Source organism: Pseudophryne corroboree, chromosome 8 (genome assembly GCF_028390025.1).
Source record: "Pseudophryne corroboree isolate aPseCor3 chromosome 8, aPseCor3.hap2, whole genome shotgun sequence".
Lineage (NCBI taxonomy): Eukaryota > Metazoa > Chordata > Amphibia > Anura > Myobatrachidae > Pseudophryne > Pseudophryne corroboree.
Window position 1 is genome coordinate 481,760,721 of NC_086451.1, and position 26,281 is coordinate 481,787,001.

The 26,281-nt window shown below is 50.2% G+C and overlaps 1 protein-coding gene across 3 annotated transcripts in view; it reads left to right on the forward strand.

The window, feature by feature from the left end:
* HDX (highly divergent homeobox) overlaps positions 1-23,477 on the forward strand; it is a 166,886-nt gene extending 143,409 nt beyond the window's left edge. For all 3 annotated transcript variants that reach the window (XM_063938398.1, XM_063938399.1, XM_063938400.1), the window contains 2 exons: positions 21,816-21,938; positions 23,162-23,477. In XM_063938398.1, coding sequence (XP_063794468.1) covers positions 21,816-21,938; positions 23,162-23,287 — 249 coding nt within the window. In that variant the 3' untranslated portion in view covers positions 23,288-23,477. The remainder of the gene's footprint in view (positions 1-21,815; positions 21,939-23,161) is intronic.
* The last annotated feature ends 2,804 nt before the right edge of the window (positions 23,478-26,281 follow it).

The following is a 26,281-nucleotide window of genomic DNA, read 5'->3' on the forward strand; positions in this document are numbered from 1 at the left end:
TTTCCCCCGATAACAACTGATAATTTCTAAAATGTTATTGGCAGTATACCTTTTCCCGCCAGAGGTTAGGGTGCGTTGGGAAACACCCCCTAGGGGGGATAAGGCGCTCACACGCTTGTAAGAACAAGGGCTCTATCCTCTCCTGAGATGGCCGCCCTTAAGGATCTTGCTGATAGAAAGCAGGAGGGTATCCTAAAATGTATTTACACACATACTGGTGTTATACTGCGACCAGCAATCGCCTCAGCCTGGATGTGCAGTGCTGGGTTGGCGTGGTCGGATTCCCTGACTGGAAATATTGATATCCTAGATAAGGACAGTATATTATTGCCTATAGAGCAATTAAAAGATGCATTTCTATATATGCATGATGCACAGCGGAATGTTTGCCGACTGGCATCAAGTATAAGTGCGTTGTCCAATTCTACCAGTAAAATGGTCAGGTGATGCGGATTCCAAACGGCATTTGGAAGTATTGCCTTACAAAAAAAAAGGGGATGTACCCCTGGTCGCCTCTCAAAATAAGACGCCGTATTATCAGGCGCAGTCCTGGTTGGCAAGCGGACAAAAGGGTTCCTCTTTTCTGCACGTGACAGAGGGAGAGGAAAATGGCTGCAGAGATTAGCCAGTTCCCAGGAACAGAAACCCTTTTCTGCCTCTGCAAAGCCCTCAGTATGTCGCTAGGGCTTTACAAGTTCAGGCACGGTGGGGGCCCGTTCTCAATGAATTTCAGTGCGCAGTGGGCTCACTCGCAAGTAGACCCCTGGATCCTTCAGGTAATATTTTCAGGGGTACAAATTGGAATTCGAGACATATTCCCCTCGCCGTTTCCAAAAGTCTGTTTTACCGACGTCTCCCGCTGACAGGGAGGCAGTTTTGGAAGCCATTCACAAGCTGTATTCCCAGCAGGTGATAATTAAGGTACCCCTCCTGCAACAGGGAACGGGGTATTATTCCACACTATTGTGGTACCGAAGCCAGACGGCTCGGTGAGACCGATTTTAAAATCTAAAATCTAAAATCTTTGAACACTTACATACAGAGGTTCAAATTCAAAATTGAGTCACTCAGAGCAGTGATTGCAAATCTGGAAGAAGGGGACTACATGAGGTCTCGGGACATCAAGGATGCTTACCTTCATGTCAAAATTTACCCTTCTCACCAAGGGTATCTCAGGTTATGGTACAGAACTGTCACTATCAGTTCAGACGCTGCCGTAGGGATGGGCCACGGCACCCCGGGTCTTTACTGAAGTAATGACCGAAATGATGATATTCCTTCGAAGGAAGGGAATTTTAGTTATCCTTTACTTGGACGATTCCCTGATAAGGGTAAGATCCAGGGAACAGCTGGAGATCGGTGTAGCACTATCTCAGGTAGTGTTGCGGCAGCACGATTGGATTCTCAATATTCCAAAATCGCAGCTGGTTCCGACGACTTGTCTTCTGTTCCTAGGGATGATCCTGGACACAGTCCAGAAAGAAGGTGTTTCTCCCGGAGGAGAAAACCAGGGAGTTATCCGAGCTAGTCAGGAACCTCCTAAAACCGAACCAAGAGTGCATCAATGCACAAGGGTTCTGGGTAAAATGGTGGCTTCCTACGAAGCAATCCCATTCGGCAGATTCCACGCAAGAACTTTCCAGTGGGACCTGCTGGACAAATGGTCCGGGTCGCATCTTCAGATGCATCAGCGGATAACCCTGTCACCAAGGACAAGGGTGTCCCTCCTGTGGTGGTTGCAGAGTGCTCATCTTCTAGAGGGCCGCAGATTCGGCATTCAGGACTGGGTCCTGGTGACCACGGATGCCAGCCTGCGAGGCTGGGGAGCATTCACACAGGGAAGGAATATCCAGGGCTTATGGTCAAGCCTGGAGACATCACTTCACATAAATATCCTGAAGCTAAGGGCCATTTACAATGCTCTAAGCTTAGCAAGACCTCTGCTTCAAGGTCAGCCGGTGTTGATCCAGTCGGACAACATCACGGCAGTCACCCACGTAAACAGACAGGGTGGCACAAGAAGCAGGAGGGCAATGGCAGAAGCTGCAAGGATTCTTCGCTGGGCGGAAAATCATGTGATAGCACTGTCAGCAGTATTCATTCCGGGAGTGGACAACTGGGAAGCAGACTTCCTCAGCACGACCTCCACCCGGGAGAGTGGGGACTTCACCCAGAAGTCTTCCACATGATTATAAACCGTTGGGAAAAACTCGACAGGTATTGCGCCAGGTCAAGGGACCCTCAGGCAATAGCTGTAGACGCTCTGGTAACACCGTGGGTGTACCAGTCAGTGTATGTGTTCCCTCCTCTGCCTCTCATACCCAAGGTACTGAGATTGATAAGATGGAGAGGAGTAAGCACTATATTCGTGGCTCCGGATTGGCCAAGAAGGACTTGGTAACCGGAACTTCAAGAGATGCTCACGGAGGATCCGTGGCCTCTACCTCTAAGAAGGGACCTGCTCCAACAAGGACCCTGTCTGTTCCAAGACTTACCGCGGCTGCGTTTGACGGCATGGCGGTTGAACGCCGGATCCTGAAGGAAAAAAGGCATTCCGGATGAAGTCATCCCTATCCTGATCAAAGCCAGGAAGGATGTAACCGCAAAACATTATCACCGCATTTGGCGAAAATATGTTGCGTGGTGCGAGGCCAGTAAGGCCCGACGGAGGAAATTCAACTGGGTCGATTCCTACATTTCCTGCAAACAGGAGTGTCTATGGGCCTGAAATTGGGGTCCATTAAGGTTCAAATTTCGGCCCTGTCAATTTTCTTCCAAAAAGAACTAGCTTCAGTCCCTGAAGTTCAGACGTTTGTAAAAGGGGTACTGCATATACAGCCTCCTTTTGTGCCTCCAGTGGCACTTTGGGATCTCAATGTAGTTTTTTGGGTTCCAAAAGTCACATTGGTTTGAACCACTTAAATCTGTGGAGTTAAAATATCTCACATGGAAAGTGGTCATGCTGTTGGCCCTGGCCTGGGCCAGGCGCGTGTCAGAATTGGCGGCTTTATCCTGTAAAAGCCCTTATCTGATTTTCCATTCGGACAGGGCGGAATTGAGGACTCGTCCTCAGTTTCTCCCTAAGGTGGTTTCAGCGTTTCACCTGAACCAACCTATTGTGGTGCCTGCGGCTACTAGGGACTTGGAGGACTCCAAGTTGCTAGACGTTGTCAGGGCCCTGAAAATATATGTTTCCAGGACGGCTGGAGTCAGAAAATCTGACTCGCTGTTTATCCTGTATGCACCCAACAAGCTGGGTGCTCCTGCTTGTAAGCAGACTATTGCTCGTTGGATTTGTAGTACAATTCAGCTTGCACATTCTGTGGCAGGCCTGCCACAGCCAAAAATCTGTAAATGCCCACTCCACAAGGAAGGTGGGCTCATCTTGGGTGGCTGCCCGAGGGGTCTCGGCTTTACAACTTTGCCGAGCAGCTACTTGGTCAGGAGCAAATACGTTTGTAAAATTCTACAAAATTGATACCCTGGCTGAGGAGGACCTGGAGTTCTCTCAATTGGTGCTGCAGAGTCATCCGCGCTCTCCCGCCCGTTTGGGAGCTTTGGTATAATCCCCATGGTCCTTACGGAGTCCCCAGCATCCACTTAGGACGTTAGAGAAAATAAGAATTTACTTACCGATAATTCTATTTCTCGTAGTCCGTAGTGGATGCTGGGCGCCCATCCCAAGTGCGGATTGTCTGCAATACTGGTACATAGTTATTGTTACCAAAAAATCGGGTTATTGCTGTAGTGAGCCATCTTTTCTAGAGGCTCCTCTGTTATCATGCTGTTAACTGGGTTCAGATCACAAGTTGTACAGTGTGATTGGTGTGGCTGGTATGAGTCTTACCCGGGATTCAAAATCCTTCCTTATTGTGTACGCTCGTCCGGGCACAGTATCCTAACTGAGGCTTGGAGGAGAGTCATAGGGGGAGGAGCCAGTGCACACCAGATAGTCCTAAAGCTTTCTTTAGATGTGCCCAGTCTCCTGCGGAGCCGCTATTCCACATGGTCCTTACGGAGTCCCCAGCATCCACTACGGACTACGAGAAATAGAATTATCGGTAAGTAAATTCTTATTCTCTCTGGTTTTGCCCAATTACTACCTTGTTTGGTTTGCTATCAAACCTGAATAACCCCCACAGTCAGGAATCGGGCGAGGTTTGGCGGGGTGTAAGTTCTAGTACTAGGGAGAGCTATGGCCCGTGCAGAGGGAAGGGAGGCTGCTGCTGGTAGGGCAGGCTCATGTGTAGGAGCCCACCCCTATATTGTGCATTATACACCAGCCTGATACAGTGGCCTCAGGCCTTGCCAGTCCCCAGGCTGGAGATGCTGCAGTTATCTGGACATCAAGACCACGCTGGCTGAGTGTGGGTATCACATCTGAGGCTGGGGGACAGCACATAGGAGGTCATTCTGACCCGTTCGCTCGCTGCTGTTTATTGCAGCCGAGCGAGCGGGTCTCTACTGCGCATTTGCCGGCGCCGTAGTGCGCCGGCGCATGCCAGAAGGCCGTGGCAGGGCTGCGATCGACTCTGCCTGATTGACAGGCAGAGGCGGTCGCTGGGCGGGAGGGGGCGAAACGGCGCCGTTTGGCCGCCGTTTCGTAGGCGCGGTCTGGCCAACGCAGGCGTGGCCGGACCGAACGGGGTGTGGGCCGCAGCGGATGTGTGACATCACACGCAGCCGCTGCGGGCCGGGGAGCGAGGAGTAGCTCCCGGCCAGCACGCTAAAGCTGCGCTGGTCGGGAGCTACTCTTGAAGTGCAAAGGCATCGCCGCTGTGCGATGCCTTTGCACTTCTGCGAGGGGGGGCCGGACTGACATGCGGGGTGTGTGAATGATCGCAGCTGTGCTAAATTTAGCACAGCTATGATCAACTCGGAATGACCCCCATAAACCCTTCATACATTGCGTAGCACCGCCCTGCCCCTCTGCTTATTCTGCACTGTGTCATCCGTGTAACATGTGGGGAACATACACAGTGACAGAGACCATGCCTCTGCTTACATGATCATACATCTCCAGGAGGACACAATGCTCTGCTCCTGCTCTTCCCTCTTACTGTATGATTACCATCACCTGTGCTGTATCCTAATACTGACCCAGTGCTCATACCTATGTCATACCTCCCAACATGACCTCTCCAGGTGGACACAATGCTCTGCTCCTGCACTCCCCTCTTACTGTATGATTACCATCACCTGTGCTGTACCCTAATACTCAGGGCCGGCTCCAGGCCTAATAGCACCCTGTGCGAGAAAATTTCAAAGCGCCCCATCCCATACTCTATGCGCGCGCTCCTGGAAAAGTGGGCGTGGTCTCCTGGAAAAGTGGGCGGGGCCTCGCAACTTCATATTATCACACTATAAATAAAGAAATATATTTTTACACCCCCTCTACGCACACAATTAGCAGCATTACACATAACAGCTACAGCAGTGTTCCTTACACACAATGGGGGTAATTCCAAGTTGATCGCAGCAGGATTTTTGCTAGCAATTGGGCAAAACCATGTGCACTGCAGGGGAGGCAGATATAACATGTGCAGAGAGAGAGAGATTTGGGTGTGGTGTGTTCCATCTGCAATCTAATTTGCAGTGTAAAAATAAAGCAGCCAGTATTTACACTGCACATAAATAAAATAACCCACCCAAATCTAACTCTTTCTGCACATGTTATATCTGCCTCCCCTGCAGTGCACATGGTTTTGCCCAATTGCTATCAAAAATCCTGCTGCGATCAACTTGGAATGACCCCCAATGTCTCCAGTATAGTGCCAGCTACACATAATGTCTACAGTAGTGCAGTGCCAGATAGACATGACATGCCCCGCAGCAGTGCCAGCTACACATGACATGCCCCACAGCAGTGCCAGCTACACAAGACATGCCTCCCAGCAGTGCCAGATAGACATGATATACCCCCCAGCAGTGCCAGATAGACATGACATGCCCTGCTGCAGTGCCAGCTACACATGATATGCCCCCCAGCAGTGCCAGCTACACATGACATGCCCCCCAGCAGTGCCAGATAGACATGATATACCCCCCAGCAGTGCCAGCTACACATGACATGCCCCGCTGCAGTGCCAGCTACACATGATATGCCCCCCAGCAGTGCTAGCTACACATGATAGTGTTCACTCTAGGATTGTTTTAGGGCAGGGGTGCTGATCACGGGGAGGGCACATTTTGAATTCGGGAGGGCACATATTTAAGTTAGAAGAGCAAAATTATGTACATACTGTAATGCTTGTTGCCTTGTTTAAAATCATGGACCTTGCGCGCCGAAGGCGCGCATCAAAAATTTAGGGGCTTTGCTTCGTGGGGAAGGGGCGCGGCCACATAATAGTGGCAATTCGCATTACACGACACAGTAGTGCAGTTAATACACATTGCACCAGGTAGAACCTCCTATACACACTGCACCAGGTAGAACCTCCTAGACACTTTGCGCCAGGCAGAGCACGTTAGACACTTTGCGCCAGGCAGAGCACGTTAGTCACTTTGCGCCAGGCAGAGCACGTTAGACACTTTGCGCCAGGCAGAGCACGTTAGACACTTTGCGCCAGGCAGAGCACTGATACTCATTGCCTAGCCACAGACGCCTAGCGGGAACACTACATGATATGCTCCCCAGCCGTGCCAGCTACACATGACATGCCCCCCAGCAGTGCCAGATACAGAAATGCCCCCACAGTGCCATAAATGCCCCCACGGTGCCAGATACATAAATGCCCCCACAGTGCCAGATATGTCCCCACAGTGCCAGATATGCCCCCACAGTGCCAGATATGCCCCCAGTGAGCCAGAAATGCCCCCAGTGAGCCAGAAATGCCCCCACAGTGCCAGAAATGCCCCCCACAGTGCCAGAAATGCCCCCACGGTGCCAGAAATGCCCCCACGGTACCAGATAAATGCCCCCACAGTGCCAGATAAATGCCCCCACAGTGCCAGATAAATGCCCCCACAGTGCCAGATATGCCCCCAGTGTGCCAGATATGCCCCCACAGTGCCAGATATGCCCCCACAATGCCAGATACATAAATGCCCCCACAGTGCCAGATATGCCCCCACAGAGCCAGATATGCCCCCAGTGAGCCAGAAATGCCCCCACAGTGCCAGAAATGCCCCCACAGTGCCAGAAATGCCCTCCACAGTTCCAGATATGCCCCCACAGAGCCAGATATGCCCCCAGTGTGCCAGAAATGCCCCCACGGTGCCAGAAATGCCCCCCACAGTGCCAGAAATGCCCCCACATTGCCAGAAATGCCCCCACAGAGCCAGAAATGCCCCCACGGTGCCAGAAATGCCCCCACAGTGCCAGATAAATGCCCCCACAGTGCCAGATAAATGCCCCCACAGTGCCAGATAAATACCCCCACAGTGCCAGATATGCCCCCAGTGTGCCAGATATGCCCCCACAGTGCCAGATATGCCCCCACAATGCCAGATACATAAATGCCCCCACAATGCTAGATATGCCCCCACAGAGCCAGATATGCCCCCAGTGAGCCAGAAATGCCCCAACAGTGCCAGAAATGCCCCCACAGTGCCAGAAATGCCCCCACAGTGCCAGAAATGCCCCCCACAGTGCCAGAAATGCCCCCACAGTCCCACAGAGCCAGATATGCCCCCACAGAGCCAGATATGCCCCCAGTGTGCCAGAAATGCCCCCACGGTGCCAGAAATGCCCCCCACAGTGCCATAAATGCCCCCACAGAGCCAGAAATGCCCCCACGGTGCCAGAAATGCCCCACAGTGCCAGATAAATTCCCCCACAGTGCGATCCATAAATGTGCCCCCCTCCCCCCCCCCAAATACCTGCGGCGCTGAGAGGGGGAGGAATACTGCTGTCCGAGTGCGGGAGTGCTGGCGGCCGGGCGAGTGAGGGTCCGGGTGCGGGTGGGCGGGCGGCCACTCGTGTGCGCTATGCGCGTTGCGCGGCGCCGGCGTCTGACGTTAGACACCGGCGCCGCGCAGCGCGCATAGCGCACACACGGACGGGACGGGCCAATGCTGCACACACAGGGCCGGCTCCAGCTTCGAATATGGCGGCGCCAGCGCGCGGCGCCCATTAAGGGTGGCGCCCTGCGCGGCCGCTCTATTCGAACATGCCTAGAGCCGGCCCTGGGTACTGCAGCCTCCAATATAGATGCTGCATTTTCATCTAGCCAGGTCTCTGTAATACAGCACAGGTGATGGTAATCATACAGTAAGAGGGGAGAGCAGGAGCAGAGCATTGTGTCCTCCTGGAGAGGTCATGTTGGGAGGTATGACATAGGTATGATCACTGGGTCAGTATTGGGGTACAGCACAGGTGATGGTAATCATACAGTAAGAGGGAGTGCAGGAGCAGAGCATTGTGTCCTTCTGGAGAGGGTCATGTTGGGAGGTATGACATAGGTATGAGCACAGGGTCAGTATTAGGATACAGCACAGGTGATGGTAATCATACAGTAAGAGGGAAGAGCAGGAGCAGAGCATTGTGTCCTCCTGGAGAGGTCATGATGGGAGGTATGACATAGGTATGAGCACTGGGTCAGTATTATGGTACAGCACAGGTGATGGTAATCATACAGTAAGAGGGAAGAGCAGGAGCAAAGCATTGTGTCCTCCTGGAAAGGTCATGTTGGGAGGTATGACATAGGTATGAGCACTGGGTCAGTATTAAGGTACAGCACAGGTGATGGTAATCATACAGTAAGAGGGGAGAGCAGGAGCAGAGCATTGTGTCCTCCTGGAGAGGTCATGTTGGGAGGTATGACATAGGTATGAGCACTGGGTCAGTATTAGGGTACAGCACAGGTGATGGTAATCATACAGTAAGAGGGAAGTGCAGGAGCAGAGCATTGTGTCCTCCTGGAGAGGGTCATGTTGGGAGGTATGACATAGGTATGAGCACTGGGTCAGTAATAGGGTACAGCACAGGTGATGGTAATCATACAGTAAGAGGGAAGTGCAGGAGCAGAGCATTGTGTCTCTCCTGGAGAGGTCATGATGGGAGGTATGACATAGGTATGAGCACTGGGTCAGTATTATGGTACAGCACAGGTGATGGTAATCATACAGTAAGAGGGAAGTGCAGGAGCAGAGCATTGTGTCTCTCCTGGAGAGGTCATGTTGGGAGGTATGACATAGGTATGAGCACTGGGTCAGTATTATGGTACAGCACAGGTGATGGTAATCATACAGTAAGAGGGAAGTGCAGGAGCAGAGCATTGTGTCCTCCTAGAGATGTCATGATGGGAGGTATGACATAGGTATGTGCACTGGGTCAGTGTTAGGGTACAGCACAGGTGATGGTAATCATACAGTAAGAGGGAAGAGCAGGAGCAGAGCATTGTGTCCTCCTGGAGAGGTCATGTTGGGAGGTATGACATAGGTATGAGCACTGGGTCAGTATTAGGGTACAGCACAGGTGATGGTAATCATACAGTAAGAGGGAAGAGCAGGAGCAGAGCATTGTGTCCTCCTGGAGAGGTCATGTTGGGAGGTATGACATGGGTATGAGCACTGGGTCAGTATTAGGGTACAGCACAGGTGATGGTAATCATACAGTAAGAGGGAAGAGCAGGAGCAGAGCATTGTGTCCTCCTGGATAGGTCATGTTGGGAGGTATGACATAGGTATGAGCACTGGGTCAGTATTAGGGTACAGCACAGGTGATGGTAATCATACAGTAAGAGGGAAGAGCAGGAGCAGAGCATTGTGTCCTGGAGAGGTCATGTTGGGAGGTATGACATAGGTATGAGCACTGGGTCAGTATTAGGGTACAGCACAAGTGATGGTAATCATACAGTAAGAGGGAAGATCAGGAGCAGAGCATTGTGTCCTCCTGGAGAGGGTTGTGTTGGGGGGTATGACATAGGTATGAGCACTAGGTCAGTATTAGGGTACAGCACAAGTGATGGTAATAATACAGTAAGAGGGAAGAGCAGGAGCAGAGCATTGTGTCCTCCTGGAGAGGTCATGTTGGGAGGTATGACATAGGTATGAGCACTGGGTCAGTATTAGTGTACAGCACAGGTGATGGTAATCATACAGTAAGAGGGAAGAGCAGGAGCAGAGCATTGTGTCCTCCTGGAGAGGTCATGTTGGGAGGTATGACATAGGTATGAGCACTGGGTCAGTATTAGGGTACAGCACAGGTGATGGTAATCATACAGTAAGAGGGAAGAGCAGGAGCAGAGCATTGTGTCCTCCTGGAGAGGTCATGTTGGGAGATATGACATAGGTATGAGCACTGGGTCAGTATTAGGGTACAGCACAGGTGATGGTAATCATACAGTAAGAGGGAAGAGCAGGAGCAGAGCATTGTGTCCTCCTGGAGAGGTCATGTTGGGAGATATGACATAGGTATGAGCACTGGGTCAGTATTAGGGTACAGCACAGGTGATGGTAATCATACAGTAAGAGGGAAGAGCAGGAGCAGAGCATTGTGTCCTCCTGGAGAGGTCATGTTGGGAGGTATGACATAGGTATGAGCACTGGGTCAGTATTAGGGTACAGCACAAGTGATGGTAATAATACAGTAAGAGGGAAGAGCAGGAGCAGAGCATTGTGTCCTCCTGGAGAGGTCATGTTGGGAGGTATGACATAGGTATGAGCACTGGGTCAGTATTAGAGTACAGCACAAGTGATGGTAATAATACAGTAAGAGGGAAGAGCAGGAGCAGAGCATTGTGTCCTCCTGGAGAGGTCATGTTGGGAGGTGTGACATAGGTATGAGCACTGGGTCAGTATTAGGGTACAGCACAGGTGATGGTAATCATACAGTAAGAGGGAAGAGCAGGAGCAGAGCATTGTGTCCTCCTGGAGAGGTCATGTTGGGAGGTATGACATAGGTATGAGCACTGGGTCAGTATTAGGGTACAGCATAGGTGATGGTAATCATACAGTAAGAGGGAAGAGCAGGAGCAGAGCATTGTGTCCTCCTGGAGAGGTCATGTTGGGAGGTATGACATAGGTATGAGCACTGGGTCAGTATTAGGGTACAGCACAGGTGATGGTAATCATACAGTAAGAGGGAAGAGCAGGAGCAGAGCATTGTGTCCTCCTGGAGAGGATCATGTTGGGAGGTATGACATAGGTATGAGCACTGGGTCAGTATTGGGGTACAGCACAGGTGATGGTAATCATACAGTAAGAGGGAAGTGCAGGAGCAGAGCATTGTGTCCTCCTGGAGAGGTCATGTTGGGAGGTATGACATAGGCATGAGCACTGGGTCAGTATTAGGGTACAGCACAGGGGATGGTAATCATACAGTAAGAGGGAAGAGCAGGAGCAGAGCATTGTGTCCTCCTGGAGAGGTCATGTTGGGAGGTATGACATAGGTATGAGCACTGGGTCAGTATTAGGGTACAGCACAGGTGATGGTAATCATACAGTAAGAGGGAAGAGCAGGAGCAGAGCATTGTGTCCTCCTGGAGAGGTCATGTTGGGAGGTATGACATAGGTATGAGCACTGGGTCAGTATTAGGGTACAGCACAGGTGATGGTAATCATACAGTAAGAGGGAAGAGCAGGAGCAGAGCATTGTGTCCTGGAGGGGTCATGTTGGGAGGTATGACATAGGTACGAGCACTGGGTCAGTATTAGGGTACAGCACAGGTGATGGTAATCATACAGTAAGAGGGAAGAGCAGGAGCAGAGCATTGTGTCCTCCTGGAGAGGTCATGTTGGGAGGTATGACATAGGTATGAGCACTGGGTCAGTATTAGGGTACAGCACAGGTGATGGTAATCATACAGTAAGAGGGAAGTGCAGGAGCAGAGCATTGTGTCCTCCTGGAGAGGGTCATGATGGGAGGTATGACATAGGTATGAGCACTGGGTCAGTATTAGGGTACAGCACAGGTGATGGTAATCATACAGTAAGAAAGAAGAGCAGGAGCAGAGCATTGTGTCCCTCCTGGAGAGGTCATGTTGGGAGGTATGACATAGGTATGAGCACTGGGTCAGTATTAGGGTACAGCACAGGTGATGGTAATCATACAGTAAGAGGGAAGAGCAGGAGCAGGGCATTGTGTCCTCCTGGAGAGGTCATGTTGGGAGGTATGACATAGGTATGAGCACTGGGTCAGTATTAGGGTACAGCACAGGGGATGGTAATCATACAGTAAGAGGGAAGAGCAGGAGCAGAGCATTGTGTCCTCCTGGAGAGGTCATGTTGGGAGGTATGACATAGGTATGAGCACTGGGTCAGTATAAGGATACAGCACAGGTGATGGTAATCATACAGTAAGAGGGAAGAGCAGGAGCAGAGCATTGTGTCCTCCTGGAGAGGTCATGTTGGGAGGTATGACATAGGTATGAGCACTGGGTCAGTATTAGGGTACAGCACAGGTGATGGTAATCATACAGTAAGAGGGCAGTGCAGGAGCAGAGCATTGTGTCCTCCTGGAGAGGTCATGTTGGGAGGTATGACATAGGTATGAGCACTGGGTCAGTATTAGGATACAGCACAGGTGATGGTAATCATACAGTAAGAGAGAAGAGCAGGAGCAGAGCTTTGTGTTCTCCTGGAGAGGTCATGTTGGGAGGTATGACATAGGTATGAGCACTGGGTCAGTATTAGGGTACAGCACAGGTGATGGTAATCATACAGTAAGAGGGAAGAGCAGGAGCAGAGCATTGTGTCCTCCTGGAGAGGTCATGTTGGGAGGTATGACATAGGTATGAGCACTGGGTCAGTATTAGGGTACAGCACAGGTGATGGTAATCATACAGTAAGAGGGAAGAGCAGGAGCAGTGCATTGTGTCCTCCTGGAGAGGTCATGTTGGGAGGTATGACATAGGTATGAGCACTGGGTCAGTATTAGGGTACAGCACAGGTGATGGTGATCATACAGTAAGAGGGAAGTGCAGGAGCAGAGCATTGTGTCCTCCTGGAGGGGGTCATGTTGGGAGGTATGACATAGGTATGAGCACTGGGTCAGTATTAGGGTACAGCACAGGTGATGGTAATCATACAGTAAGAGGGGAGTGCAGGAGCAGAGCATTGTGTTCTCCTGGAGAGGTCATGTTGGGAGGTATGACATAGGTATGAGCACTGGGTCAGTATTAGGGTACAGCACAGGTGATGGTAATCATACAGTAAGAGGGAAGTGCAGGAGCAGAGCATTGTGTCCTCCTGGATAGGTCATGTTGGGAGGTATGACATAGGTATGAGCACTGGGTCAGTATTAGGGTACAGCACAGGTGATGGTAATCATACAGTAAGAGGGAAGTGCAGGAGCAGAGCATTGTGTCCTCCTGGAGAGGGTCATGTTGGGAGGTATGACATAGGTATGAGCACTGGGTCAGTATTAGGATACAGCACAGGTGATGGTAATCATACAGTAAGAGGGAAGAGCAGGAGCAGAGCATTGTGTCCTCCTGGAGAGGTCATGTTGGGAGGTATGACATAGGTATGAGCACTGGGTCAGTATTAGGGTACAGTACAGGTGATGGTAATCATACAGTAAGAGGGAAGTGCAGGAGCAGAGCATTGTGTCCTCCTGGATAGGTCATGTTGGGAGGTATGACATAGGTATGAGCACTGGGTCAGTATTAGGGTACAGCACAGGTGATGGTAATCATACAGTAAGAGGGAAGTGCAGGAGCAGAGCATTGTGTCCTCCTGGAGAGGTCATGTTGGGAGGTATGACATAGGTATGAGCACTGGGTCAGTATTAGGGTACAGCACAGGTGATGGTAATCATACAGTAAGAGGGAAGTGTAGGAGCAGAGCATTGTGTCCTCCTGGAGGGGGTCATGTTGGGAGGTATGACATAGGTATGAGCACTGGGTCAGTATTAGGGTACAGCACAGGTGATGGTAATCATACAGTAAGAGGGAAGTGCAGGAGCAGAGCATTGTGTCCTCCTGGATAGGTCATGTTGGGAGGTATGACATAGGTATGAGCACTGGGTCAGTATTACGGTACAGCACAGGTGATGGTAATCATACAGTAAGAGGGAAGAGCAGGAGCAGAGCATTGTTTCCCTCCTGGAGAGGTCATGTTGGGAGGTATGACATAGGTATGAGCACTGGGTCAGTATTGCGGTACAGCACAGGTGATGGTAATCATACAGTAAGAGGGAAGAGCAGGAGCAGAGCATTGTGTCCTCCTGGAGAGGTCATGTTGGGAGGTATGACATAGGTATGAGCACTGGGTCAGTATTAGGGTACAGCACAGGTGATGGTAATCATACAGTAAGAGGGAAGTGCAGGAGCAGAGCATTGTGTCCTCCTGGAGAGGTCATGTTGGGAGGTATGACATAGGTATGAGCACTGGGTCAGTATTATGGTACAGCACAGGTGATGGTAATCATACAGTAAGAGGGAAGAGCAGGAGCAGAGCATTGTGTCCCTCCTGGAGAGGTCATGTTGGGAGGTATGACATAGGTATGAGCACTGGGTCAGTATTAGGGTACAGCACAGGTGATGGTAATCATACAGTAAGAGGGAAGTGCAGGAGCAGAGCACTGTGTCATCCTGGAGAGGTCATGTTGGGAGGTATGACATAGGTATGAGCACTGGGTCAGTATTAGGGTACAGCACAGGTGATAGTAATCATACTGTAAGAGGGAAGTGCAGGAGCAGAGCATTGTGTCCTCCTGGAGAGGTCATGTTGGGAGGTATGACATAGGTATGAGCACTGGGTCAGTTTTAGTGTACAGCACAGGTGATGGTAATCATACAGTAAGAGGGAAGAGCAGGAGCAGAGCATTGTGTCCTCCTGGAGAGGTCATGTTGGGAAGTATGACATAGGTATGAGCACTGGGCCAGTATTAGGGTACAGCACAGGTGATGGTAATCATACTGTAAGAGGGAAGAGCAGGAGCAGAGCATTGTGTCCTCCTGGAGAGGGTCATGTTGTGAGGTATGACACAGGTATAAGCACTGGGTCAGTATTACGGTACAGCACAGGTGATGGTAATCATACAGTAAGAGGGAAGAGCAGGAGCAGATCATTGTGTCCTCCTGGAGAGGGTCATGTTGTGAGGTATGACACAGGTATGAGCACTGGGTCAGTATTGGGGTACAGCACAGGTGATGGTAATCATACAGTAAGAGGGAAGAGCAGGAGCAGAGCATTCAGTCCTCCTGGAGAGGTCATGTTGGGAGGTATGACATAGGTATGAGTACTGGGTCAGTATTAGGGTACAGCACAGGTGATGGTAATCATACAGTAAGAGGGAACAGCAGGAGCAGAGCATTGTGTCCTGGAGAGGTCATGTTGGGAGGTATGACATAGGTATGAGCACTGGGTCAGTATTAGGGTACAGCACAGGGGATGGTAATCATACAGTAAGAGGGAAGAGCAGGAGCAGAGCATTGTGTCCTCCTGGAGAGGGTCATGTTGGGAGGTATGACATAGGTATGAGCACTGGGTCCGTATTAGGGTACAGCACAGGTGATGGTAATCATACAGTAAGAGGGAAGAGCAGGAGCAGAGCATTGTGTCCTGGAGAGGTCATGTTGGGAGGTATGACATAGGTATGAGCACTGGGTCAGTATTAGGGTACAGCACAGGGGATGGTAATCATACAGTAAGAGGGAAGAGCAGGAGCAGAGCATTGTGTCCTCCTGGAGAGGGTAATGTTGGGAGGTATGACATAGGTATGAGCACTGGGTCCGTATTAGGGTACAGCACAGGTGATGGTAATCATACAGTAAGAGGAAAGAGCAGGAGCAGAGCATTGTGTCCTCCTGGAGAGGTCATGTTGGTAGGTATGACATAGGTATGAGCACTGGGTCAGTATTAGGGTACAGCACAGGTGATGGTAATCATACAGTAAGAGGGAAGAGCAGGAGCAGAGCATTGTGTCCTCCTGGAATGGGACATGTTGGGAGGTATGACATAGGTATGAGCACTGGGTCAGTATTAGGGTACAGCACAGGTGATAGTAATCATACTGTAAGAGGGAAGAGCAGGAGCAGAGCATTGTGTCCTCCTGGAGAGGGTCATGTTGGGAGGTATGACATAGGTATGAGCACTGGGTCAGTATTAGGGTACAGCACAGGTGATAGTAATCATACTGTAAGAGGGAAGTGCAGGAGCAGAGCATTGTGTCCTCCTGGAGAGGTCATGTTGGGAGGTATGACATAGGTATGAGCACTGGGTCAGTTTTAGTGTACAGCACAGGTGATGGTAATCATACAGTAAGAGGGAAGAGCAGGAGCAGAGCATTGTGTCCTCCTGGAGAGGTCATGTTGGTAGGTATGACATAGGTATGAGTACTGGGTCAGTATTAGGGTACAGCACAGGTGATGGTAATCATACTGTAAGAGGGAAGAGCAGGAGCAGAGCATTGTGTCCTCCTGGAGAGGGTCATGTTGTGAGGTATGACACAGGTATAAGCACTGGGTCAGTATTACGGTACAGCACAGGTGATGGTAATCATACAGTAAGAGGGAAGAGCAGGAGCAGATCATTGTGTCCTCCTGGAGAGGGTCATGTTGTGAGGTATGACACAGGTATGAGCACTGGGTCAGTATTGGGGTACAGCACAGGTGATGGTAATCATACAGTAAGAGGGAAGAGCAGGAGCAGAGCATTCAGTCCTCCTGGAGAGGTCATGTTGGGAGGTATGACATAGGTATGAGTACTGGGTCAGTATTAGGGTACAGCACAGGTGATGGTAATCATACAGTAAGAGGGAAGAGCAGGAGCAGAGCATTGTGTCCTGGAGAGGTCATGTTGGGAGGTATGACATAGGTATGAGCACTGGGTCAGTATTAGGGTACAGCACAGGGGATGGTAATCATACAGTAAGAGGGAAGAGCAGGAGCAGAGCATTGTGTCCTCCTGGAGAGGGTCATGTTGGGAGGTATGACATAGGTATGAGCACTGGGTCCGTATTAGGGTACAGCACAGGTGATGGTAATCATACAGTAAGAGGAAAGAGCAGGAGCAGAGCACTGTGTCCTCCTGGAGAGGTCATGTTGGTAGGTATGACATAGGTATGAGCACTGGGTCAGTATTAGGGTACAGCACAGGTGATGGTAATCATACAGTAAGAGGGAAGAGCAGGAGCAGAGCATTGTGTCCTCCTGGAATGGGACATGTTGGGAGGTATGACATAGGTATGAGCACTGGGTCAGTATTAGGGTACAGCACAGGTGATGGTAATCATACAGTAAGAGGGAAGTGCAGGAGCAGAGCATTGTGTCCACCTGAAGAGGGTCATGTTTTGAGGTATGACATAGGTATGAGCACTGGGTCAGTATTAGGGTACAGCACAGGTGATGGTAATCATACAGTAAGAGGGAAGAGCAGGAGCAGAGCATTGTGTCCTCCTGGAGAGGTCATGTTGGGAGGTATGACATAGGTATGAGTACTGGGTCAGTATTAGGGTACAGCACAGGTGATGGTAATCATACAGTAAGAGGGAAGAGCAGGAGCAGAGCATTGTGTCCTCCTGGAGAGGTCATGTTGGGAGGTATGACATAGGTATGAGCACTGGGTCAGTTTTAGTGTACAGCACAGGTGATGGTAATCATACAGTAAGAGGGAAGAGCAGGAGCAGAGCATTGTGTCCTCCTGGAGAGGTCATGTTGGGAAGTATGACATAGGTATGAGCACTGGGTCAGTATTAGGGTACAGCACAGGTGATGGTAATCATACTGTAAGAGGGAAGAGCAGGAGCAGAGCATTGTGTCCTCCTGGAGAGGGTCATGTTGTGAGGTATGACACAGGTATAAGCACTGGGTCAGTATTACGGTACAGCACAGGTGATGGTAATCATACAGTAAGAGGGAAGAGCAGGAGCAGATCATTGTGTCCTCCTGGAGAGGGTCATGTTGTGAGGTATGACACAGGTATGAGCACTGGGTCAGTATTGGGGTACAGCACAGGTGATGGTAATCATACAGTAAGAGGGAAGAGCAGGAGCAGAGCATTCAGTCCTCCTGGAGAGGTCATGTTGGGAGGTATGACATAGGTATGAGTACTGGGTCAGTATTAGGGTACAGCACAGGTGATGGTAATCATACAGTAAGAGGGAACAGCAGGAGCAGAGCATTGTGTCCTGGAGAGGTCATGTTGGGAGGTATGACATAGGTATGAGCACTGGGTCAGTATTAGGGTACAGCACAGGGGATGGTAATCATACAGTAAGAGGGAAGAGCAGGAGCAGAGCATTGTGTCCTCCTGGAGAGGGTCATGTTGGGAGGTATGACATAGGTATGAGCACTGGGTCCGTATTAGGGTACAGCACAGGTGATGGTAATCATACAGTAAGAGGGAAGAGCAGGAGCAGAGCATTGTGTCCTGGAGAGGTCATGTTGGGAGGTATGACATAGGTATGAGCACTGGGTCAGTATTAGGGTACAGCACAGGGGATGGTAATCATACAGTAAGAGGGAAGAGCAGGAGCAGAGCATTGTGTCCTCCTGGAGAGGGTAATGTTGGGAGGTATGACATAGGTATGAGCACTGGGTCCGTATTAGGGTACAGCACAGGTGATGGTAATCATACAGTAAGAGGAAAGAGCAGGAGCAGAGCATTGTGTCCTCCTGGAGAGGTCATGTTGGTAGGTATGACATAGGTATGAGCACTGGGTCAGTATTAGGGTACAGCACAGGTGATGGTAATCATACAGTAAGAGGGAAGAGCAGGAGCAGAGCATTGTGTCCTCCTGGAATGGGACATGTTGGGAGGTATGACATAGGTATGAGCACTGGGTCAGTATTAGGGTACAGCACAGGTGATAGTAATCATACTGTAAGAGGGAAGTGCAGGAGCAGAGCATTGTGTCCTCCTGGAGAGGTCATGTTGGGAGGTATGACATAGGTATGAGCACTGGGTCAGTTTTAGTGTACAGCACAGGTGATGGTAATCATACAGTAAGAGGGAAGAGCAGGAGCAGAGCATTGTGTCCTCCTGGAGAGGTCATGTTGGTAGGTATGACATAGGTATGAGTACTGGGTCAGTATTAGGGTACAGCACAGGTGATGGTAATCATACTGTAAGAGGGAAGAGCAGGAGCAGAGCATTGTATCCTCCTGGAGAGGTCATGTTGGGAGGTATGACATAGGTATGAGCACTGGGTCAGTATTGGGGTACAGCACAGGTGATGGTAATCATACAGTAAGAGGGAAGAGCAGGAGCAGGGCATTGTGTCCTCCTGGAGAGGTCATGTTGGGAGGTATGACACAGGTATAAGCACTGGGTCAGTATTACGGTACAGCACAGGTGATGGTAATCATACAGTAAGAGGGAAGAGCAGGAGCAGATCATTGTGTCCTCCTGGAGAGGGTCATGTTGTGAGGTATGACACAGGTATGAGCACTGGGTCAGTATTGGGGTACAGCACAGGTGATGGTAATCATACAGTAAGAGGGAAGAGCAGGAGCAGAGCATTCAGTCCTCCTGGAGAGGTCATGTTGGGAGGTATGACATAGGTATGAGTACTGGGTCAGTATTAGGGTACAGCACAGGTGATGGTAATCATACAGTAAGAGGGAAGAGCAGGAGCAGAGCATTGTGTCCTGGAGAGGTCATGTTGGGAGGTATGACATAGGTATGAGCACTGGGTCAGTATTAGGGTACAGCACAGGGGATGGTAATCATACAGTAAGAGGGAAGAGCAGGATCAGAGCATTGTGTCCTCCTGGAGAGGGTCATGTTGGGAGGTATGACATAGGTATGAGCACTGGGTCCGTATTAGGGTACAGCACAGGTGATGGTAATCATACAGTAAGAGGAAAGAGCAGGAGCAGAGCATTGTGTCCTCCTGGAGAGGTCATGTTGGTAGGTATGACATAGGTATGAGCACTGGGTCAGTATTAGGGTACAGCACAGGTGATGGTAATCATACAGTAAGAGGGAAGAGCAGGAGCAGAGCATTGTGTCCTCCTGGAATGGGACATGTTGGGAGGTATGACATAGGTATGAGCACTGGGTCAGTATTAGGGTACAGCACAGGTGATGGTAATCATACAGTAAGAGGGAAGTGCAGGAGCAGAGCATTGTGTCCACCTGAAGAGGGTCATGTTGGGAGGTATGACATAGGTATGAGCACTGGGTCAGTATTAGGGTACAGCACAGGTGATGGTAATCATACAGTAAGAGGGAAGAGCAGGAGCAGAGCATTGTGTCCTCCTGGAGAGGTCATGTTGGGAGGTATGACATAGGTATGAGTACTGGGTCAGTATTAGGGTACAGCACAGGTGATGGTAATCATACAGTAAGAGGGAAGTCCAGGAGCAGAGCATTGTGTCCTCCTGGAGAGGGTCATGTTGGGAGGTATGGCATAGGCATGAGCACTGGGTCAGTATTAGGATACAGCACAGGTGATGGTAATCATACAGTAAGAGAGAAGAGCAGGAGTAGAGCATTGTGTCCTCCTGGAGAGGTCATGTTGGGAGGTATGACATAGGTATGAGCACTGGGTCAGTATTGGGGTACAGCACAGGTGATGGTAATCATACAGTAAGAGGGAAGAGCAGGAGCAGAGCATTCAGTCCTCCTGGAGAGGTCATGTTGGGAGGTATGACATAGGTATGAGCACTGGGTCAGTATTGGGGTACAGCACAGGTGATGGTAATCATACAGTAAGAGGGAAGAGCAGGAGCAGAGCATTGTGTCCTGGAGAGGTCATGTTGGGAGGTATGACATAGGTATGAGCACTGGGTCCGTATTAGGGTACAGCACAGGTGATGGTAATCATACAGTAAGAGGGAAGAGCAGGAGCAGAGCATTGTGTCCTCCTGGAGAGGTCATGTTGGGAGGTATGACATAGGTATGAGCACTGGGTCAGTATTAGGGTACAGCACAGGTGATGGTAATCATACAGTAAGAGGGAAGAGCAGGAGCAGAGCATTGTGTCCTCCTGGAGAGGTCATGTTGGGAGGTATGACATAGGTATGAGCACTGGGTCAGTATTGGGGTACAGCACAGGTGATGGTAATCATACAGTAAGAGGGAAGTCCAGGAGCAGAGCATTGTGTCCTCCTGGAGAGGGTCATGTTGGGAGGTATGACATAGGTATGAGCACTGGGTCAGTATTAAGGTACAGCACAGGTGATGGTAATCATACAGTAAGAGGGAAGAGCAGGAGCAGAGCATTGTGTCCTGGAGAGGTCATGTTGGGAGGTATGACATAGGTATGAGCACTGGGTCAGTATTAGGGTACAGCACAGGTGATGGTAATCATACAGTAAGAGGGAAGAGCAGGAGCAGAGCATTGTGTCCTCCTGGAGAGGGTCATGTTGGGAGGTATGACATAGGTATGAGCACTGGGTCAGTATTATGGTATAGCACAGGTGATGGTAATCATACAGTAAGAGGGAAGAGCAGGAGCAGGGCATTGCGTCCTCCTGGAGAGGTCATGTTGGGAGGTATGACATAGGTATGAGCACTGGGTCAGTATTAGGGTACAGCACAGGTGATGGTAATCATACAGTAAGAGGGAAGAGCAGGAGCAGAGCATTCTGTCCTCCTGGAGAGGTCATGTTGGGAGGTATGGATTAGAGACATATCAGGAACGCAGGGAAATGTGGTATTACACGAGACGTACATTATGTTCTGTGCGATTCCCAGCGGCTTCATGTAACAGAGAGTGATATGTAGCTAAAGCATCCAGAGCTGTAACATTTTTACTTTTATCCCTTTACATAAATCAGTGTTGGTTCACGACTCCTGTATGTAATACGTCTCTGCCTCTGGTACTGTGATAAAACACATGATATACTGTATGTAACTCCGCTCCCAGCTGTACATACTGGGGTCCTTTCCTGCGGAGTCATGTAGACCATGCACCACTTTAGTTACCGGCCTCCCCCTTAGTAATTCTCTCCGCCAACATGTCTCCTGTTTTTTTCCAGAATGAAGAACTGAGATACATTGAGACTGAGCTGGAGAACTACAAGCACAAGTATAGTGACCTGCAGGCTTTCACCAGGAACCTGATTCACGCCGTGCGATCAAACGATAGAGACCAACAACAGGTATATGCTCAGTGCACGTGACACCTACACGAAGCAAGCACACACACGTGGCAGTATACGGGCACAGGAAAATACACTGAGACTTAGGGGGAGAGTTATCAAAGCTTGGATAGTGACCACATCTGTATCTCAATGTCCAGTAGATATGACAAAGTGTAGCCCAGGACAAGTCCCAAGGCCTACAGAAAAGACCTAACAAGAGACAGGTAGCCCAAGAGGGGACAGGCATGAGACATCAGGCAAGGAGGGCCCAGCCCTGAGAGCTCCAGGGAGAGAAGGAAGATGATAGGATCAGTGTGTGGAGTGACGGTGAGCGTGGCAGGGTGGTCGTATCATGGTGGTAGTCTTGAAGGCTGGGACACTGAAGAGGAGAGGGGTCCAGCTTTGGTGATGGGCGCAGGTCCGGTTCCTGTCTTACTCTACTAATGCCGGAGGAGAGTGTGATCCAGCTAGGGGAAGGTGAGCAGGGCATGGCGCCAGGCCGGCCGTTGTAGCTGATGAAGCACTGGGCATAGCGCTGGGACGCAGTGACGGGCGAGCGCAGGAGCGACAGGACACAAGACTCTGACCTGTACCGCTTTGTTGTCTTTCTGAAAATACGTTTTTTCTTCCATAATAGAAAAAGACAGAAAAGCGTATTTCTCATTTTGATACATTTAATGAAAGAGAGAGAGAAAAATAGGGACAATTTCAGGGACCAATGAGGGACATAGCCCCATGACACCAAGTCTAGCGCCGGTACACGCTGGGACTGTAGCAGGAAATGAGGGACATAGGGGGTAATTCAGAGTTGATCGCAGCAGCAAATGTGTTAGCAGTTGGGCAAAACCATGTGCACTGCAGGTGGGGCACATATAACATGTGCACTGCAGGTGGGGCAGATGTAACATGTGCAGAGAGAGTTAGATTTTGGTGGGTTATTTTGTTTCTGTGCAGGGTAAATACTGGCTGCTTTATTTTTACACTGCAAATTAGATTTCAGTTTGAACACACCCCACCCAAATCTAACTCTCTCTGCACATGTTACATCTGCCCCTCCTGCAGTGCACATGGTTTTGCCCATTAGCTAACAAATTTGCTGCTGCGATCAGATCTGAATTAGGCCCATAGCCCCTGAACACCAAGCTTGGCCTCCCGGTCAGGTTGCGTATAGCCGCCACACACCCATCCCCCAGGCCCTTGTGCCAGTTTACATGAATACTTATATTCTGCTTCTCCTGTAGATGCTCCTGGCTGAGCTGCCGCTGGAACTGGACGATATGGACTTTAGCCACGCGTCTCCCGAGCCTGACGATACCGCGTACAGCATGTCCTCTCTGTCTGAGAAGAACCACTCGGACAGCGTGTGAGGCCTGTGGCCCCGGGGCCCCGTCACTCTGCCAGGCCTTCGTTCTCTGTGAGACTTAAGGAACTGACGGACTTTACAAAAGTAAAATAAAAATAAAAAAAAGGCTAACTTATTTTCATCCAGTGGAAAAAGAATATATTTTGCATCCTGGAAATATTTCTGCTTCACAGATTAAATAAAACATAATACATCCGGAGGGAATGTTGCTCTGCTTTACATGGTATAACGGGATAACACACGAGGCTTGCTGGTGGCAACCATCGGGTCTTATGTACATCTCCGCATCAGGCCTTCTGTATACAGCGACACGTCCCCAACGCACCTATGAGACGGTCCATGCATCCGCTTAGCCACCTCCCTGTCACCACAACCAAGTATGGCCGACACATTTTCTATACATTTTGGAGACGGTGCATCACCGTCGCAGCCCTGGCTCTCTGCGCACGCTTTCTGCAACTTAGACGCATGTGCAGAACAAAAAAAGTCTGCAACAATCACTGTGTCAAACGTAAATTCTAAAACCTCATGCCGCGGTGTAGACGAGTTTACAAATGTACTTATGACGGTTTATTATAGTTTTAGGGGGATTTTCCCTTTAATATTATTCAGAAGAAGAAAATTAAAAACCATTAATATTGCTATTGGGGCAAATATTCCGACCTGGTAACGCCCTCCAGCTGCCACCCTTCATTTCTGTCTCACAGTCACCCAACCGCCGGAGAATTGTCGCATATCCTGCATTGGAGCAACAGCGCTGAATACGTCCCAGCTCACTCCGTACTAATATGCCGATGACCTGAAGTAAGCGGTCACCAGTCGCTGTGTAAGATGCGATGGCTGCGGCATAACTCGCTGTCTGGTCCCGTATACTATATTTATATTTACATAGTATAACCGCAAGCAATGTCAGAGTATCCGCTAATCTGTAGGCTGCTACATTATCAGGGGCAAGTAGGCTTTCTGCTTACAGGAACTGGACGCAACCTCCAGGACCTCACTTGCAGACTGTCACCGGTATTCCTATAATAATCATTTCCATAAAAGACCTTCAGAATATTAATAGCACTAATTACTCCTCCGTAGACAGACAGAGAGGCGCCAATACATGGACAAGCACAGTATTAATAAGCACCTTCCTTTATATATGACCCAGGACAGTACAATGGCCCTCATTCCGAGTTGTTCGCTCGCTAGCTGCTTTTAGCAGCTTTGCACACGCTAAGCCGCCGCCCTCTGGGAGTGAATCTTAGCTTTGCAGAATTGCGAAGTAAAGATTAGCAGAATTGCGAATAGACACTTCTTAGCAGTTTCTGAGTAGCTCCAGACTTACTCTGCCATTGCGATCAGTTCAGTCAGTTTCGTTCCTGGTTTGACGTCACAAACACGCCCAGCGTTCGTCCAGACACTCCTCCGTTTCTCCAGCCACTCCCGCGTTTTTCCCAGAAACGGCAGCGTTTTTTCACACACACCCATAAAACGGCCAGTTTCCGCCCAGAAACACCCACTTCCTGTCAATCACACTACGATCACCAGAACAAAGAAATTTATTCGTTAAGCCGTGAGTAAAATACCAAACTTTTTAGCAAATTTACTTGGCTCAGGTGCACTGCGAACGTTGCGCATGCGCAGTTTGCGAGTAATCGCACCGATGCAAAGAAAAATAACGAGCGAACAACTCGGAATGAGGGCCCATATGCGCCTCTGTCTGATGCTGGGAAGGAGGCCCTGGTGCCGGCCTGATTATGACTTATATTAATTATAACAGCGGTTCTCAAACTTTTTGAATTCCGGTGCACTCGAGCAGTGGTTCTCAAACTCTGTCCTCAGGACGCCACACGGTTCACGTTTTCCATGTCTCCCAGCAGCTGCACTGTGCATCATCAACTGTCACATTTAAAAAATGTACAGGTGACCTGCAAAACATGAACCATGTGGGGTCCTGAGGACCGAGTTTGAGAACCTGTGCACTAGAGTATTAGAATTTTTTTCACGCCACCCCTGGGCCAAACTTTTCTCATTGAGAAATTAGAAAAAAAATTTAATTCAGTAAATTGTGTCTATATGTCATCCTTAGGGTCAGTTGTATGGTGAGGGACAGGACTCACTTCTGTGTGACCACATATGGTATGATTGGAAGCCACCAGCGCTGGTTTTGTCTGTTACATTGACCGTAACGTATTTGAACTGATCCTGGACCACCAGCCCAGGGCGCCCCTGTAAGTGCCCCGAAGCACCACCGCTCCCAGTACGGGAACCACTGCCTCATGAGACTGTAACGGTGCGACCTGCTCTCCACCAGCCCAGGGCGCCCCTGCAAGTGCCCCGAAGCACCACCGCTCCCAGTACGGGAACCACTGCCTCATGAGACTGTAACGGTGCTACCTGCTCTCCACCAGCCCAGGTGCAGCCCTGTAAGTGCCCCGAAGCACCACCGCACCCAGTACGGGAACCACTGCCTCATGAGACTGTAACGGTGCTACCTGCTCTCCACCAGCCCAGGTGCAGCCCTGTAAGTGCCCCGAAGCACCACCACTCCCAGTACGGGAACCACTGGTTTATGAGACTGTAACGGTGCGACCTGCTCTCCACCAGCCCAGGGCGCCCCTGCAAGTGCCCCGAAGCACCACCGCACCCAGTACGGGAACCACTGCCTCATGAGACTGTAACGGTGCTACCTGCTCTCCACCAGCCCAGGTGCAGCCCTGTAAGTGCCCCGAAGCACCACCGCTCCCAGTACGGGAACCACTGGTTTATGAGACTGTAACGGTGCGACCTGCTCTCCACCAGCCCAGGGCGCCCCTGCAAGTGCCCCGAAGCACCACCGCACCCAGTACGGGAACCACTGCCTCATGAGACTGTAACGGTGCTACCTGCTCTCCACCAGCCCAGGTGCAGCCCTGTAAGTGCCCCGAAGCACCACCGCTCCCAGTACGGGAACCACTGGTTTATGAGACTGTAACGGTGCGACCTGCTCTCCACCAGCCCAGGGCGCCCC